We start from the raw sequence: 19,137 nt of genomic DNA, 5'->3' as shown, positions 1-19,137 counted from the left end.
AGATGGCTATATATTTACATGTTGTGTTTAATTATTGTTTTTGTGTTAAAGCCCTAGTTTTAGGGTTTTGGCTAATCGCTGATATTGTGCATTCATTTCTGCTGTGATATTATGTTTTATAATTTATATGCAAAGCAACACATTCATGGCATGTACTGTTGCATTCATGTTAACTATAATTGCTAGGCATAGGGTAAAAAAATTATGACAAATTTGTGTCATGCGCTTTTGCAACTACTTTTAATTTACAATTAAGCTATGATGGTTGAGTGATATTGAGTGGGGAGCTGGTGACATTACATATAACACCAACCATGTTATTTGAAAAGGTTCTCATCCATAATATTTCTTTTTAGAATTGCATGGCCATTGCTTGGTGACAATCCTCGAGTGCACCATAACGCTCATATTTAAAGCACCAACCCCACGTGTACAATCCATTTGAGGCTAACCGCCACCAATTTGTTCAAACCAATTCGTTTAATATAATTTCTTCACTAATTAAAGTCGCGTAAAAGCCAAATCGAAAAATGAAATGAATGGTTATGGAAGTGCACACATTAGTAGAGGTTTTCATGGAAGGTTTGGTCGAAGAAAGTAACAAACCTCTCTTTTGTTAGTGGTGAGACTACCGATGGTGTTAATGTTGGGGAAAGCATTGGCAGTCGTAATGAAAACAACTTATAAATATAATCCCTTAGAGAAGCATTTGTTGTCATTTATGTGCTTCAATAGTTGATTGAAGAGATCTTTGGTCACGATGGATACAACTCCCTGTATGTTGTGGGCATCCTGTAACAATTGATAGAAAAAATATTCAATCATAATGGATGCAACTTTCTATTTGTTGGGGGCAGGGATGGGTGTGGAAGACGAACTTCCTCCTTCGAATTGGCTTTGACAACCATGCTTACAATGGGCTTGTGTGTTGCCTCACAAATCCCATGTGCTACAACACAACCCTTTGAGGCGAAGCACTCAACCTGCTTGCTGTTCACAGTCCTCTTCTGACATAGAAGACAAACTCGTGATCATTGCCATTGTGGTGAAGATTGATAATGTTGTCACAAGGAGAATTAAGTTAATTTTCATTACAGTCCATGCCATCTTTAACATGCAAATTTGGAAACTATATTGCTTTGTACTTGTAATAAAAGATTGGAAGTGAAGGATTCACAAAAAATATTTCTTTCTCTATAGGATCATTTGCATAAGTATCTCCATGAGACTATGAAATTATGCACTTCTCTTTTAACAATGAGATAAATTGGCCTATTGTGTAGCAACATCTATGGGGAAGTTTCTCGCTAGGTGTTGACATGATCCAAAAAATAAATACAGGAAAATTTGAGGCATTCTTTATTTGATTTTTCCATTAAAAAGCTCTTCACAACATGAATGTGCCTAATGGTTAAGAGCATGTGTTTCCTCCTAAAAGGTCACAAGTTCAAAACGAGAGGGGGCTAGAGTATCTATACCTTCATAAACTTAGCAGTCAAATCATTACCCGGAGGTAGATCCCTCGTCCGACAAAAAAAAAGTTTTATACACCAATTTTGTACATGGCTCAACTGTGACCTTAAAAATAGATAATAATTTATTTTTATATATAAAAATCATTTAACAATTTTCAAAATTAAAATAAAATATTTTTTATTTTTAATTGTATCATGCTCCACTACAATTAATTAATTTTTCATATTTTTTAATCCATCAAAACTTTATTTTTTTACCTAAAAAATATATTTATTTTATTTATAATATTAACATAATTATCCAAACATACCGAAACATAGGAACAAATTATTATTAAAAATATAATCATATTTTAAAATTTAATCAAATTCCATCCATACACCCCTCCGTTAACAAAACTTAATTAAAAAAGCCCAAAATTTTGATGTTTGATGTTTGGAATAGATTTAGGAATAGTGCCACCGGTGTTTGTCCAACGAATCTCGTTACCTTTCTTCCACAACACCTCCTTTATCTTTAGGGACGATGAGAAGCGGAAAATCATTCCATCCGAATATAAGCGTTTGGAATTATTCACGCATCCATTTTAAAGCGGTATAACCTCGAAGGCATAAAGTTAACCCGAGTTTAATAAGAGAGTCGGTGCAGCTTCTGGTGTTTAGGGTTTTTTTCGACTCTCTTCCTTTTCATATATAAAAGGATCGCTAAACTTTGAACCTGATTTTATCTCGCCCTTCTTGCGACCTAGAACGATACAGTCCACAAAGGTTCGTGGGTCAGAGCGTCCAGGGTTTTACTTGCAAGTTTATGTTTCAACTGCCATTGCCATTTGATGAGCTCGTTCTAATCCGGTAAAAGGAGCAGGAAGCACAAGTATAAGCAGTCCGTGAATATTGCTGTGAAGATTTTATCCCATTTCTACTATCTTTAAAGGGTTTAGGCATTTTATAGCAGACATGCCGCCCCGAGCAGTGAAAAAGCCGGCGGGAACACCAGCTCCCAAAAAGGCCGGCGTGAAAACACCAAACAAAACCCCTAAGAGTGCTAACAAGACCCCGCCACCAAAGCCCGAGCCTGAAATTGTTGAAAATGTGGAGAAGCCAGAAGAAGTGGCTCCTGTAGAGGACGTGAAGATTCTCGAGGTATTGATAAACGAGGAGAAAAGTATAGAAGCTGGAAATTTGAAAGAGCAGTCCACCAATGATGCGGCTGCTGCAGAGAAGCCAGCCCCTGTCAATGAACCTGCGTCTACAAAAGGTAGGAATTCAGGGTTTTTCCTTTAAGCGGTATAAGGCGTTTGGTGGCGTTTAAATTTAGCGTTTTTGCTTTGATGTTGTCATTTTTTCTTGTTTTATTGGCATTTTTGCAGCCGTTAAATAGACGGCTGCTCCTAGAAAAGCTAGGGTAGTTTTACATTCGGCAATGAAATTTGCCCATTTCATAAATTGCGCATTTTTTACCTGGATCTGTGATATCAATGGGTCTACTGTTCTTTTTGTTTATTATCTTTTTTGCTTGATAATTTATAGCGTAAAATGCTATGCTGCGTCAATATTACGTTTTGGGTGATGTTCGTTTTTTGTTGGTATGTTTTTTGCGTGGTTATGCATACTCAAATCCTTTACCAAGTCCAATACATAGACATATTTTAAACAAGCCCTGTAATAGTTGTCTGTGGAATATGCCATTACATGTAGAATTTGCGTAATAACTGTCTGTGAAATTATTGTGTACATTTTTTTTTGGGTTGATGATCAATTGCGTGAAATGTTATGCCGTGTCAAGAACTTCGAAAAGCCTGTCTTTGTGGTTTGATGACGCATTATATGAAACGTTATGTCCTCTCCATATTACATCTTGGACCATCATTGGTATATTTGTTTTTTCTAATTGATTATAGCTTGTTTAAAGCGGTTGCTTGTGATATGCATATGACATCATTTGCTTAAATAGTGTAGGGTAGCTACCTTGAGAACATTTGTTGATAGTGTATCACTCATATTGGATCAAATTGAATATTGCCTACAATATTTGTTTGTAAAAAATATAATCGAATGGGGACAATACATTAGGTTCTAAACATCTTTGGCTTTGGAATTGCTCTAAATATATAACGTTCTGGTTCTGGTGTAAAATATATGCGTCATATTTTTTTCTTTAAATGAAATCGTTGCATTTTTTCAATTCTAATTAGATGCCGAGGAGGAAGCAAAGCCTCCCTTCGATGAGGATGACAAAGGTGAGAGACTAGAGTTGGATGACAACGTCTCCGAATCTGAGCCAGAAGAGGATGACGAAGGTCCAAAGAACGATGCAGCAGCAATCGATCTGGACCAGGATTATGTTGCACAGGAAGATGAGGAAGAAGAACTAGAAGATCAGGTGGGCGAGGGAGAACACGAAGGTGATGAAGGTGTAGATGATGAAGGTATAGATGAAGAGGAGGAAGGTGAGGGGGAGGAGATGGAAGGTGAAGGTGAAGAAGAGGAAGTGGGTGAGGAACATGAAGGTGAAGAAGAGGATGAACAACATGAAGTTGTCAAAGAAAGGCGCAAGCGAAAGGAATTTGAAGTATTTGTTGGTGGCCTTGACAAGGACGCTGCTGAAGAAGATCTGAGAAAAGTATTTAGTGAAGTTGGCGAAGTTGTTGAAATCCGACTTATGATGAATCCCCAAACACAGAAAAACAAGGGATTTGCCTTTATACGTTATGCAACTGTTGATCAAGCTAAGCGAGCTTGCACAGAACTTAAGAATCCACAGGTGTTTTTTTGATTAACTGTTTTACAGGCATTTTGTTTGTTGCAATTGTATAGTTTTTATGTATGCAGTGTGATCCTAAGCATTCCTTTGATTTGCTCAAGGATGTAATCACGTGTACCCTATTTGTATTCCAGGTTAGGGGTAAAGTTTGTGGGGTCTCACCTAGCCAGGACAATGACACAATTTTTCTGGGTAATATATGTAAGACGTGGACAAAGGAAGCTGTAAGATTTCTTCTCAAGTCTGCAACACGTTTTAGCTGGTCAAAATATTTTAATGTGCATTCTGTAACATTTTTGTAATTGATATTTTTGATTGTTTTTCAGTTAAAAGGGAAGTTGAAAAGCTTTGGTATTGATAATATCGAGGATTTAACTCTGGTTGAAGATCCTAAAGACGAGGGAATGAATCGTGGCTTCGCCTTTCTAGAGTTTTCAGCCCGTTCAGATGCCATGAATGCATACAAACGGCTGCAAAAGCGAGATGTTGTATTAGGTACTGATAAAACTGCCAAGGTCTCATTCGCAGAGACATTCATTGAGCCTGATGAGGAAGTTATGGCACAGGTATATGCCATCTTTGATATATTAGATATTGGATTGATAGGAAGGATAGCTATGATATAGATAAACAGTTGAATTTGTTATTCATTTATGCTAAGATGGGAATTTAGTGCTTTATCGCATATAGTTGCCATCAGCATTATGCTGGATCGAATTGTTGTTTTATGATTAAAAAAAAGTTCCTGTGACTAGCACTAAAATTGCTGTGGTTGAAGAGTTCTCATTGAATCCTTGTTTTCTACTGCACTACTCCAGGTTAAGACCGTATTTGTTGATGGGTTACCACCTTCCTGGGATGAGGATCGCATCAAAGAGCAATTTAAGAAATATGGTGATATCGAGAAAATCCAGTTGGCACGCAACATGCCTTCTGCTAGGCGGAGGGACTTTGGATTTGTTACTTTTTCAACCCATGATGCTGCAGTAGCATGTATAGATGGAGTTAATAACAATGGGCTTGGAGAAGGTGATAATAAGGTATGCTTAATTTGTCGTTATTTGTTTATACTTTTTGGTGAGCGTTATGTTTGTATTCCCTGCTAAAGTGTGACTGTCTTGCAGGTCAAGGTGAAGGCAAGATTATCAAAGCCTCATCAAAAAGGAAGATTATTGAAACATGGTGTTCGTGGTGGTTATAAAATTGGGCGTGGTCGTGGCAGTACACGGGGTGGCAGGGGCCCATGGGTTCGTGCCCCTGCCCATTTTGAACCTCGGAGGTTTGGAGGTCGTGGTGGTCGCTTCACTGGACGAGGGGGTCAAATTGGAGGTCGTGGAGTAAAGCGCCCTCTGGGACGCAGTTTAGCATATCCACCTATATCGGAGAGACTCCCAAGTAGGCGCCCGCCACCACTTGAAAGGGTACGAGATAGGCGCCCACCAGGTAACTAATAGTCAATAGAAACTGATAAACAATTGTTCAAGGCATAAGTTTCCATTTATAGAAGGATTTGAATTTGTTTATTAGCCTATTCTATGCTGCTGATTGGCCTAAATTTATGTGTTTGGCATAAATTTGTTAAGCTCCAGCATATCCGAGTAATTCAAGAAGGGATTATGGAAGACGAGATGAACCGTACAATGATCGTCAAGTGCGATCAGGTCGTTCAGATCCTGATTTTGCAACTCGTGCTGCTGCTGCAAGGCGTTCATCTTATAGAGATAGTTATGCAAATCGCTGGTCTAGTAGCTATTCAGACAATGCACCTCCTCGAGGCGTGTCACGTAGACCTCCATATCCAGAAGAAAGCTATGGTCGACGCATGGATAAGCCTTATCGTGATAGCCGTGGTCGTGATTATGATAATGTTTCTGGATCAAAACGTCCATATTCTGCACTGGTTTGTTCTTGGTGCTTTTATTATATTATTGTCTCTGGTGCTCTTTGTAGGGTATTTTTCTAAAGTATATGTCGTGCTTTCTCATTGTCAGGAAGAACCACCTAGATATGAAGAACCAGCTATGAGGAATTCGAGGCCGCGCTTAGAATACGGTGTCAGTGGTAGTGCATCACACTATGGGGATTATGGTGAATCCACTAGGTGAGAATCAATTTGGACATCCTAGTTATTATGGATTACCAACAGTGTTATATCATACTAATTTTGTTGTGACACTGCATACTTTTTTTTTATGATCAGACTTGGGAGAGGCTCCCAGCTAGGCTATACGGGTAGTGCTAGACAGGACTCGTATGGCTTATATGATGGACACCAATCTAGTGTGGGCTATGGAGGAAGTAAACCATACAGTAAGAATTTTATAGTGCCACTACTTGTCCCAGCATTGTTTATTGATTATAAGAGCTTATTGTCTTTTGAATTCCTTGTCAATTTTTTTTTTTTGTATATACTGTATAGGTTCTCTTGGGCGCAGTGAAGCTGGTGGAACATATTCAAGCTATGCCAATGATTATTTGTCCAGTGGGGCTGATGTATGTTAAACTAGCACTTTTGAAATGTATAGAGTAGGGACTTGTTGCTGGCGTTCTATTGAATATATTATTATTCTTAATTATGTTGTGTTTTGCTGTACTTATTAAAGATATACTTTTGATATACATTGTTAATGCTTACAGATTGGCGGAGGTTCTTATTCTTCTCTGTATTCAAGCCGCAGTATGGGTAGTGGATACTTACCTGGCAGTGGCTCGGGATCCTATTATTAAATTGTGAGTTACCTTTCTCTGTTTTTTCGTTGACACTCAGATAGGACTTATTCTTTTGGTAACAAAGACTATTTGATATTTATAGAGCTTTACTGGGTGCTTAGTGAACTTTATAGATGTAACATTGAACCAAGTATCTTTACACATCTCAATGGTATACAGATTTGTGTTCACGAGGATGTTGTAGGCTGGCATAGATTCAGAGCTTGTGATGCGTATGATTACTTTGGTAGTTTTCACCAGCTAAAACCCAGCCTTCAGTTATTATTGATAAAGAAGCCTCTTTGATTTGAGGTTGAATTTAATGGATGGATGTAAGTGGGCGCCATAAAACTAGACAAGCTACAAGTAATGGGTTCAAAAGATTTCAAAAGATAATGAAGGTAGCAGTGTGTGGCAAAAGATATTTTGATTCCTGATGTGGGATGATATATGGGCGGGAGATGAATTCAGACAATTGTTATTTACATGTAGCCAAGATTATTTCTTTTTTGGTAGGATTTTGTGGTGCAAGGACTATGACAGATAAAGATTTTATGCAATTGAAAGTGCATGTAAGAGTATATTTCAGTTTTATGGTTTTAAGGTGCTCTGCAAATATTTACATATAAGTGCAATCTCAGCTGCTTTAATTGATGGGGTTTTAATTATACAGCAGCAAATATATCCAAGTTTAAGGTTTAGATGGCGACATGGAATGATTTAGTATGCCATTGCTGCTAAGTACTTTACTGTGCCCTTTCTCTGCTGTGCAAGTATGACAATTAAGAACAAAGAACAACGACATTAGACCCAAATTGGCAAGATCGTGTGATTATTGGAGGCCTTTTTTTGTCTTTTGTGCTATCCTGCTTGATTTTCAGTTGTCAGTGAAATTATTAGGTATGAGGCTCTTTCACCTTGAAACACCCTGGCAGGCTTGAATAGTGAGGCCTTTTAATTGTTTGATAGGCTAGGTTATTATGATCATTAATTCTATTATATTGGTATGAAGTAAAGTTCTCTCTTCAAAGAACAAGACTCCCGAGTTAATATAAGGCATTCTCTCAAGGGGAGGTTGAGAATTCTCTCAATTAAATTGGCTTAATTAATGGTAACACTATTGAGAAGACATGATTTATCTTAGCTATGAGAGATGTGGGAACGATAACTATTCAAAAGCAAAGACAAGAAATTATATATTGAGTTGAATAGTCAATTGGAGCAAAATTATATATTGAGTTGAATAGTCAAATGCAGTGGCATAAATTAGATTCTCTCTTAAGATTTCAGTGTATGACTGGTACTTGCTTCAACCTTGGTTGATGAAAAATATGCATCATGAAGCTCATGCATCATGGATCTGGGACATGTCATAATTTGTGTTTGATTCGATACCCATTCCCTATGGAAATCCTTTAGCCGGCAATATGGAGTTCCTTTTATTTGGGTGGAGTAACTTGGAAGTGTTGATGTGTCATTTCCATTTTGATTGGAATACACGGAGATGCGTTAATTCTCCTAGCGCGATGTTATAAAATTTTAATACGTTGTTGTGCCACATGAGTAGTGTTAGACAAGTTCTGTAACACTGGTTATTAGTAATTTTGTTGACAGTGAGAAAAGTAGTTCTGTTGCATTGATGCATACAAATGACAATGTGCTACCTTCATGATGGTTGTGAAGTGTTTGAATAGTAATGATCCTTTAGTTGGCTGCAAAAGGACTGTCCACAACATGTCTACAGTTGTTGAATGGTTGAGGCATATCTGAAGCAATCAATAAATATATTTGAAGTATATCTGCAACAATATGGTTAAGGTATATTTGCAGTGGTGAATCTGCTGGCATAGTGTCGAGAAAAATATGCGGCATTGTTGTCAGTATGCTAGGATGATATTTATGCATATCTTCAAGAAGCGGAGGTAGTGGTCCCTCGTGTACGATATTGACTATGACATTATCTTGATTTTAGAGGGAGTCTTAGCTAATTTTTTATACCTCCATTTGAACGGGTTGCCTAATATAGTATGACTGAATGGGAAGGTTTAGTACCAAATACACCTTTAGTATTACACGGATATCATATGTCCTTGATGTTTTTAAGCCCATTTAGGATTATGATACTTTTTATCCCTTGGTCTCTTTTAACTAGGCCAGGGCCAGTCCATCTATTGGATGGAAGAACAATCTACCCAATAGTGGGATGTCATCATCAGGATTGTGCCAAGCTTGATTGAGCTTGGATGTCCCTTGTAAATCATCAACCTTTCTGCATGAGGTTTCAACCTGGGTACTGGTGGGGACTAAAACCCCACCTCACGGATGGATTACGATACCTTATTAGCACACAAACCTCTTTTTTATAGTTATTTGGGTTTGTGCCACATGTTTATTTATGATGATATTATGTTCCAAATCAGAATTGAGCTATGTTCGAAGGAGAAATTACTTTATTCCTTTTGGTTGATGTTACTGCATTTTACAAGGGAGGAATTGTACTTATCTTTTTATCATCCCAGGTTTTGAACGACTATGTCTTGATCTCTAACATATGTGGTATGTGATTTAGGTGTGTTGGCTGTTTGTTTTGTTTAACATGAATAAACAACCTTCGTATACATTCTTGCAATCACATAACACGTGTTAGAGATCAAAACAAATATCCTTGATGTCATATGTCCTTGCTCCTTTTAGGCCCTTTTAGGATTATGATACTTTTTCCCCTAGGTCTCTCTAAACTAGGCAAGGGCCAGTCCATCTATTGGATGGAAGAACAATATAGGCCCTTTTAGGATTATGATACTTTTTCCCCTAGGTCTCTCTAAACTAGGCAAGGGCCAGTCCATCTATTGGATGGAAGAACAATATACCCACTAGTGGGATGCCATCATCAGGATTGTGTGAAGCTTGATTGAGCTTAGATGTCCCTTGGAAATCCTCAACCTTTCTGCATGAGCTTTGAACCTGAGTCCTGGTAGGGACTAAACCCCACTCAAACCAACTGGTCTACACCTCATGGGTGGATTATGATACCTTATTAGCACACAAACCTCTTTTTTATAATTATTTGGGTTTGTGCCATGTTTCTTTAGGATGATGTTATGTTCCAAATCAGAGTTGGGCTATTTCGAAGGAGAAGTTAATTTATTCCTTTTGGTTGATGTTACATTATGCATTTTAGAAGGGAGGAATTGTACTTATCTTTTTATCATCCGGAGTGACTATGTTTTCATCTCTAACATATGTGGTATGTGATTTAGGTGTGTTGGCTGTTTGTTTTGTCTAACATGAATAAGCAACCTTCGTATATATTCTTGCAATCAAGTTTTATATTACTGCTATTTATTAGTGTTTTCATTTTATTAGATTTTAGTGTTTTTTTTAACTATCTTCCCCAGATTATATTCCTAGGACTCCTTGGCAGATAATATTGAAGAGTTGTTCTAGGCTCTTAAGAACTCTGTTTGCCCTGACTGCTAGTTTGTGTGATTTATGTTTTAGTTGTTTCTTTTTAGCAAGAGAAGCCCCTCCCATTGTATATAACAGGGAACCATGCATCCAAATTTTACAACCTATTGCTGTTTTCATTGTCTTATTAATTCACTTGAGTTTAATTTGACAGTTATTTTGCCGGCTTGAAACATCTGACAGATTGTCATGTTATTTACTTATGACTTTGTAGATGGGTTTTATTTCCTTTTACATTAGGCGGTTAATATTTTAAGGTTACAGTGTCACGTTTACTTCAACATAGTTTATAACCAAATCTATATACCGGTCATCTTCAGATTTGGTACTTGTTGTATTCATTAGTCTTAATTTATGCCCTATTGGCATTGACTTTAGAAGTAAACATCTTGCCAGCGATGACATGTAATTTTAATCGAATATTATCTTGTGGTGGAAGAAGATATCATACATGAATTTCTGTATTTGATTGTTTACTTTTTTCTTGTCAACGTCCCTCACACTGACACAAATCAGTGTCATTTGGTATGTCTTTACAAGTATTTGTCTATGCTGGTTATAATGTTAAATTGGTTGTACCAATGAGATGAAAAAAGTGTGCCGTCTTTTGTTTATTATCGGAATTGGTTCGATGGTAAATGTTTTCATCTACAGGCGGTTGTAACTTGTTTAAATATGCGAGTGTCATTATTTGTGGTGGACCAATGAGATATGAGAAAAAAGTGTGGTGTCTTTTGTTTTGTTATTGGGATTGGTTGGATGGTAAATGTTTTCACATCTTCAGGCAGTTGTAACTTGTTTAAATATGCTAGTGTCATTTTTGTGGCAGCAGCTTGTGATAGGTAGTAATTGTGTGCTTATCAGATCTATCTTTATCTATCTTTAAATGGGAGTCCATAATAGTTTAAATCGATAATGTAACGTGGTATAACGCGGTATTGCATGACTACATTTTTGATATCAAAAGATTAATTTTGTATCATTTCAAGACTGCTGCATCTAAAGCTTAATTTGTCTGTCATTTCAAGACTGCTTTATCTATTAGGTAGAGTATTTGATACCAAAAGTTTAATTTTGTATAACATTGCGAGACTCCATCTACAATGGAAAATACGTACATTGCTATGAAGCTTATAATTCGTATATCATCTCAAGACTGCCTCATCTTCAAGGGAAAATGTGTGTTGCATTTTCTACAGTTATTGAATGTGAAGGCTGGAGATAATATACATTTTTGAAACCTAGTATAGTAATATCCTCTTTGCAAGGAGGGGGCAACATTTGGATGGTGTTAGTTTGTAAAATTCATCCTATTTATTTTTGAGCAGCTTGTGAATAGGTAACTGCGCTTGTAAGACTTTTGATTGTTGAGGTCTGTGATTGTTGTTTAAGTCAATAATGTAACTGAACGGTGGCTTTTTTTTGTTAACCCATTTCTTTAATCATTACAAATTTTAGAAGCTTAATTTATTCAAATTTTGGATGCTCATCAAACAAAGGTTGTTTAATTGCAAAATGCAACTTTTCTTTTCATGTTGTGTTCAGTTAATATTTTCAGTTCTCATGGTTAAAGAATGGTTAAATTTGAATGGCGACGACAATTTTTTTCTTAATATCTTTCAAGATTTTATTATAATTTCTAAATTGGTAGATGTCCATTTCTGAACTTTTGTACAATCTATTGGTAGATGTCGGGGATATACATGTGCCAAGCCCTTTTTTTCACTTGGTACCAAAAATCGATCTTGGGAGTAGGCTCTTCATGATGCCTTGTTGCATCTTATTTCGGCGTTTATTCCCCAATGAACGAAACCTTCTGTGTGTACATCAACACTATTCTCGAGCATTTATTCCCGAAGAAGTACGTCAGCACCATTCTCTCCGTACCAATTCATACCACGTTGACTACATATTACTAGCCTTAACCTTTTAATTTCTCATTCTAGTAGTGATTTCATTCCCTTACTAGGCATAACCTTTCATAGGTATTTGTAGTAGGCCTTTTTCAACTAATTCAGGTCTTTTTTTAATGAGAGCTTTTAACCAATGTCTCTAATCCTATATGGGAAGTGAAAAATTGAAAATTACTTTAAGCGATGATGTCTCCTGATACTGAAAAGAAGAAAATAAATGATATTTTATTACAACTTTTAAACAATGTGATGCGATTTTTTATTACAACTTTTATTACAACTGTTCGTAACAATGGTCGAAACTGACCTGCATGGTGGATAAGAAATTGACCTCCATGTTGGATCCGATAAATATAAAGCGAAAAAATAAGAAATGCATTTATAACGCTGTACGTTTTCAATTTTTTAACTGCAAGGTTTTCGGACCTCTCATGTAATTCGACACAGGAGCTCTTATATCCTCTTTCTGTAAACACATCGAAATTTATGCTTTGAGCTTATGTTATCCTCATTTTGTAACTTTTATTCCTTTACAAGCAAAACACCGTTACGGGGTTTTAATTGAATATGAAAATGTATGTGCTTTATTTGATTCTATGTGAATAACAATGAAAAATTATTGGGTTTATACTTTAAGCTCTATAGGCATTGGGTTTATACGAAAAACATTGGCTTTATACTTAAGCTCCATAGACATTGGGTTTATACCTATGTGCTAATCTGTCGAGGTGTGTTGCTACGGCGCTGTCAGTCTCTGTGTTGCCTCTCTCTAAAGAGAGGCTGATAGTAAGCTTGCAATGTTAGAACTAGTAATTGCCCCAAAAGGTGCCAAGAGAGGCTGATAGTAAGCTTGCAATGTTGGAACTAGCAATTGCCCCAAAAGGTGCAAAGAGAGGTAAGCTTGCAATGTTGGAACTAACAATTGCCCCAAAAGGTGCAAAGAGAGGTAAGCTTGCAATGTTGGAACTAGCAATTGCCCCAAAAGGTGCAAAGAGAGGTAAGCTTGCTACGGCGCTGTCAGTCTCTGTGTTGCCTCTCTCTAAAGAGAGGCTGATAGTAAGCTTGCAATGTTAGAACTAGTAATTGCCCCAAAAGGTGCCAAGAGAGGCGGATAGTAAGCTTGCAATGTTGGAACTAGCAATTGCCCCAAAAGGTGCAAAGAGAGGTAAGCTTGCAATGTTGGAACTAGCAATTGCCCCAAAAGGTGCAAAGAGAGGTAAGCTTGCAATGTTGGAACTAGCAATTGCCCCAAAAGGTGCAAAGAGAGGTAAGCTTGCAATGTTGGAACTAGCAATTGCTCTAAAAGGTGCAAAGAGAGGCTTTATACTTAAGCTCCATAGACATTGGGTTTATACCTATGTGCTAATCTGTCGAGGTGTGTTGCTACGGCGCTGTCAGTCTATGTGTTGCCTCTCTCTAAAGAGAGGCTGATAGTAAGCTTGCAATGTTAGAACTAGTAATTGCCCCAAAAGGTGCAAAGAGAGGCTGATAGTAAGCTTGCAATGTTGGAACTAGCAATTGCTCCAAAAGGTGCAAAGAGAGGTAAGCTTGCAATGTTGGAACTAACAATTGCTCCAAAAGGTGCAAAGAGGCTGATAGTAAGCTTGCAATGTTGGAACTAGCAATTGCCCCAAAAGGTGCAAAGAGAGGTCGATAGAAATATAATAATAAATAAAATAAAAAATAATAGATGTTATAATAATTCAATTATGCAAACTAAACTCAATCAATAAATTGCCCAAAATAAAACAAGTCCTTAATCAAAATTGTACAAATTATATGTTGGAACTAGCAATTGCCCCAAAAGGTGCAAAGAGAGGTCGATAGAAATGTTATAATAATAAATAAAATAAAAATTAATAAATGTTATAATAATTCAATTATGCAAACTAAACTCAATCAATAAATTGCCCAAAATAAAATAAGTCCTTAATCAAAATTGTACAAATTATTATTCTTCGTTTTTATAGATTATTTATATAATAAAATCCAACCAATCATTCAAAATGAGTCAAATCAATAAATTTCCCAAATTTAATCTCAACTAATCAAAATTAAATTATTTGGGAATATATATGTATAACCCAATAAAAATCATGTTAAAAAAGGGTAAAAATTCTAATTGATTTAAATAAATTTGAAACCACTATAAGGGTAAAAAATTCTAATTGATTTAAATAAGTTTGAAACCACTGAAATTAAAATTTTATGTTAGAAAAGAAACAAGTAAAAAATTCTAATTGATTTAAATAAATCTGAAGCCACTTAAATAAAAGATTACTAAGGGTTAAGAAATTTTAAACTTAAATTAAAGATTACTAAGGGTTAAGAAATTTTAAACTTAAATTAAAGATTACTAAGTGTTAAGAAATTTTAAATTTTAACAGATTATGAACACATTTTTTCACCCAAATTAAAATTATTTTTTAAAGCCACTTGAATTAAAGATTACTAAGTGTTAAAAATTTTAACCGAATAGAAACACATTTTTTCACCCAAATTAAAATTATTTTTTAATGATAAATCAAACGTTTGAAATTTTAGTATAGGGAAAAGAACTTGCTAATCAGTGGAAGATTTTATTTATAATATTTAATTATTCGATTTAATATATCAAATTAATTTTTTATATTAATATTAAAATTATTTTTTAATGATAAATCAAATGTTCGAAATTTTAGTATATAGAAAAGAACTTGCTAATCAGTGGAAGATTTTATTTATAATATTTAATTATTCGAATTGATATATCAAATTAAAAAAAATTAATTTTTTATATTAATATTTATAAATAAATAGAAGAAAAGAAAATATTAATATTAATATTAATCATTCATATATTTTTAAATTTAAATAAATTTTTTTAATAAACTATATAAAAATAAGAATCTAATTTTAGAGACATGTTAAATAAAATAAAAAAATAAGCTAAAAAAACCAGCAACACAACCAAATCAAATGAAAATGCCATGCTTTATACATAAGATGTGGTACCCAAGCAATGAAATTAAAATCTTTAATTTTAAATTGAAAATCATCTTTAATTTTAAATTGAAAATCATAGGTTGAACTATATATTAAAAAAATAAAATTAATTTAAATGTTGGAATATAATAAATGTTGAAAATCATCTTTAATTTTAAATTGAAAATCATAGGTTGAACTATATATTAAAAAAATAAAATTAATTTAAATGTTGGAATATAATAAATGTTATATTATATTTTTATCATATATATTTAAAATCTTTAATTTTAAATTGAAAATCATCTTTAATTTTAAATTGAAAATCATAGGTTGAACTATATATTAAAAAAATAAAATTAATTTAAATGTTGGAATATAATAAATGTTATATTATATTTTTATCATATATATTTAGATGTTAGATGTTATTATTATGTTATTATATATAATGTGTATTTCAAATTAATCCATTATAATTATAGGTTATAAAAATGTTTTTTTCATTAAATATAATAAATATAAAATTGTAAATTTTAATTGAAATTAATCCATTGTAATTATAAGTTATAAAAATGTTTTTTTTTCCTCAAATATAATGAATATGAAATTGTAAATTTTAATTGAAATTAATCCATTATATTATAATAATTGATTGTTTTAGGTACACGATGAATTGAGCACAACAATGATAGATGTAACCAGCATAGCACTTGCACAACAATGATAGATGTAACCAGCATAGCACTTGCACAACAATGATAGATGTAACCAGCACAACAATGATAGATGTAACCAACACAACACTGGCACAACAATGATAGATGTAACCAGCATTACACCGGCACAACAATCATAGATGTAACCAACACCATAAAAAGGTAGACTACAACAATGATAGATGTAACCAGCACCATAAAAAGGTAGACTACAACAATGATAGATGTAACCAGCACCATAAAAAGGTAGACCAGCATAAATAATTATTATTTGCAATTGCCCTTGTCTCAAAAAGTGCAAAACATATCGATAGGTTGTTTTTTAAAGTGGACAAGGAATGCATTTGTACGTTGGTTTTGTTTTTTAAATTGGAAAATTTTTTGAGGTTTTTAAAATTGGACTAAGGAACACATTTATACATTGGTTTTGGTTTCCAAATGAGAGTTGAGAGCATAAAGGATGTTTTTTAAATTAGAAAAATTGTAAACGTTTTTTTAAATTGGACAAGGAACACATTTGTACATTGGTTTCCAAATGTGAGAGCTTAGTTGATATTTTGAAGCACACATTGTTCATCGTATCGTTCATTGTTGTTGACTGATCACCTTGAACAACATAATACGTTCAAGTAGACAACAACATAATACCTTCATTGTCGACTGATCACCTTGAACAACATAATATCTTCCAATAGATAACAACATAATACCTTCCAGAATAGTATTTTTGTGGGGAAAATTAGTTTTCGACTCTTGCCAAATGGTCTTAGAGACCTATAGAAGCCAAATGGTTTTAGAGACATACTACACTACTATGGTTTGTTCTTTGTTAATTCCCGCAATGTACTTATGATGGCCGAATAAAAATATGATATGTAAATTAGCCCATAACAAAAGCAAATATGATATGTAAATTAGCTCACTATGAACACACTGCATTCTTTCCGTAGATTCCAAAAAGTCAAAAACTCAGATTGCATTGAGCCCACTACATTCCTTTCTAGAGGAGCTTAAGTGAATTCCTTTCCACCAAGTACACAACACCAATAGGTGTGAAATTGTTGGCATTATCTTGATGCTAGATTTCTCATCCTTTAATAGGTGATTTACTGGTCTGAATGTTCAACAATTACATTAGTCCTAACAGATAAAATAAATCGATAATATTTGTTTTTTGCAGAAGTAATTTCATCCTACATTATTTGCGCTTTTCGCAGCGACAAATTTCATCTTATAGGCTACAGTGTTTTATATTGCTCAAAACCAAAATCCAACAAGAAAAACACCTATTTAAAGTTCATCATTGGAATCATCATCATCAATGTCTCCTTTAGAGGAGGATCCCCTTGATTGTTGATAAACTTTGGTCACAAGAGGTTTGCAAACATACTCCACTTCCTTGAGCTTCTCCTTGTAATCTTCCTTCTCGGTTGACTGGTTCTTATCTAGCCATTCGAGGGCCTCCTTCAATGCTGCATCCAGCGACAAATTTCATCTTATAGGCTACAGTGTTTTATATTGCTCAAAACCAAAATCCAACAAGAAAAACACCTATTTAAAGTTCATCATTGGAATCATCATCATCAATGGCTCCTTTAGAGGAGGATCCCCTTGATTGTTGATAAACTTTGGTCACAAGAGGGTTGCAAACATACTCCACTTCCTTGAGCTTCTCCTTGTAATCTTCCTTCTCGGTTGATTGGTTCTTATCTAGCCATTCGAGGGCCTCCTTCAATGCTGCATCCAGCGACAAATTTCATCTTATAGGCTACAGTGTTTTATATTGCTCAAAACCAAAATCCAACAAGAAAAACACCTATTTAAAGTTCATCATTGGAATCATCATCATCAGTGTCTCCTTTAGAGGAGGATCCCCTTGATTGTTGATAAACTTTGGTCACAAGAGGGTTGCAAACATACTCCACTTCCTTGAGCTTCTCCTTGTAATCTTCCTTCTCGGTTGACTGGTTCTTATCTAGCCATTCGAGGGCCTCCTTCAATGCTGCATCCATTTTATCCTTATCATTGGAGTTGATTTTGACAGCAAGCTTGTCCTTGTCGTTAATTGTGTTTTTCATGTTATAAACATATGTTTCCAAATTGTTACGGGCATCAATATGTTCCTTGACCTTTTTGTTCTCCTTTGTGAACTCTTCGGCCTCTCTCACCATTCTTTCAAATTCCTCTTGCCTCAGTCTTCCTTTGTCATTTGTGATGGTGATTTTCTCAGATTTTCCTGTGTCCTTGACCTTTGCTTTAACATTCAAGATACCATTGGCATCCACTTCAAATGTAACTTCAAGTTGAGTAACTCCCCTGCCAACATATTACAGGTTTGATTCTTCAGTCCACTAGACTTGACTCACCAAAAACAGAGACATGAACAAAGGAATAGAAACAAACCTTGGAATTGGAGGAATTCCAGAGAGCTCAAATCTCTCAAGTTTTCTACAATCTTTTGTTAAACTTCGTTCACCTTTGAAGACTTGCAAAGGAAAATGATTGAGTCAATCATCCTCCATACGCTCGTGATATTGTAAAAATTGAAATAACCCATCAAGCAGTTTTTTGAAGAATGATATAAAAGATTTTAGACCAACTTCAATTGACACGCTTGTTTGTTGGTCCTGATAGGTTGTAAACCCTTGAGACTTCTTTGTAGGAATAACAGTGTTCCTTGGAATTAGCTTTGTCATCAGTCCACCAACAGTCTCAATACCCAAGGTTAGAGGAGCCACATTTAGTAAAAGTATTTTTGCACATAAATAAGGGCAACAAGATTTCAAATTTCTTGGTTCAGAGCTGAACAATATAAAATGCAGAAACTACCTACTTTACCTTTAAGAATGCTACGTTGCACTGTGGCACCAAATGCAATGGCCTCATCAGGGTTTATACCCTTGTTTGGCTCTTTGCCATCAAAGAATTCCTTGAGTAGTTGCTGAACTTTAGGAATACGGGGACTTCCACCAACAAGAACAATCTTATCAATTTGATGCTTCTTTAGACCAGCGTCACTCTACCAGCATCATCCATGGCCTTCTTAACAGGACCCATGGTTTTTCTAAAAAGGTCATTGTTCATCTCCTCAAAGCGAGCCCTTGTAAGAGGCTTAGAAAAGTCTA

At 35.1% G+C, this 19,137-nt stretch overlaps 1 protein-coding gene and 1 pseudogene across 1 annotated transcript; one reads left to right on the top strand and one right to left on the bottom strand.

Annotated features, from left to right (window-relative positions):
* Positions 1 to 2,141: 2,141 nt before the first annotated feature.
* LOC149252025 (uncharacterized) lies at positions 2,142 to 7,577 on the top strand. Its single transcript, XM_089459644.1, has 12 exons — positions 2,142 to 2,733; positions 3,671 to 4,239; positions 4,374 to 4,463; positions 4,566 to 4,805; positions 5,058 to 5,279; positions 5,364 to 5,682; positions 5,823 to 6,139; positions 6,231 to 6,340; positions 6,440 to 6,549; positions 6,659 to 6,732; positions 6,877 to 6,969; positions 7,129 to 7,577. The coding sequence occupies exons 1-11, from the start codon at positions 2,433 to 2,435 to the stop codon at positions 6,964 to 6,966; spliced, it is 2,442 nt and encodes an 813-aa protein (XP_089315770.1). The 5' UTR covers positions 2,142 to 2,432; the 3' UTR covers positions 6,967 to 6,969; positions 7,129 to 7,577.
* Positions 7,578 to 15,985: 8,408 nt separating this feature from the next.
* Positions 15,986 to 18,780, bottom strand: LOC149252024 (luminal-binding protein 3 pseudogene; annotated as a pseudogene).
* Between the last annotated feature and the right edge of the window lie 357 nt (positions 18,781 to 19,137).

This window comes from Pinus tabuliformis, chromosome 7 (genome assembly GCF_031772625.1).
Source record: "Pinus tabuliformis cultivar Carrire ecotype Pingquan chromosome 7, CPIR1, whole genome shotgun sequence".
Taxonomy (NCBI): domain Eukaryota; kingdom Viridiplantae; phylum Streptophyta; class Pinopsida; order Pinales; family Pinaceae; genus Pinus; species Pinus tabuliformis.
Note: the sequence above shows the minus strand (reverse complement) of the source record. Positions and strands in the feature narration are given on the sequence as shown.

Bases quoted from the DNA above. Each gene is read 5' to 3' on its own strand.
- LOC149252025 (XM_089459644.1), top strand. From the start codon at position 2,433: ATGCCGCCCCGAGCAGTGAAAAAGCCGGCGGGAACACCAGCTCCCAAA. The intron at 2,734-3,670 runs GTAGGAATTCAG...AATTCTAATTAG, and splicing joins TGAACCTGCGTCTACAAAAG to ATGCCGAGGAGGAAGCAAAG. The intron at 6,140-6,230 runs GTTTGTTCTTGG...TCTCATTGTCAG, and splicing joins AACGTCCATATTCTGCACTG to GAAGAACCACCTAGATATGA.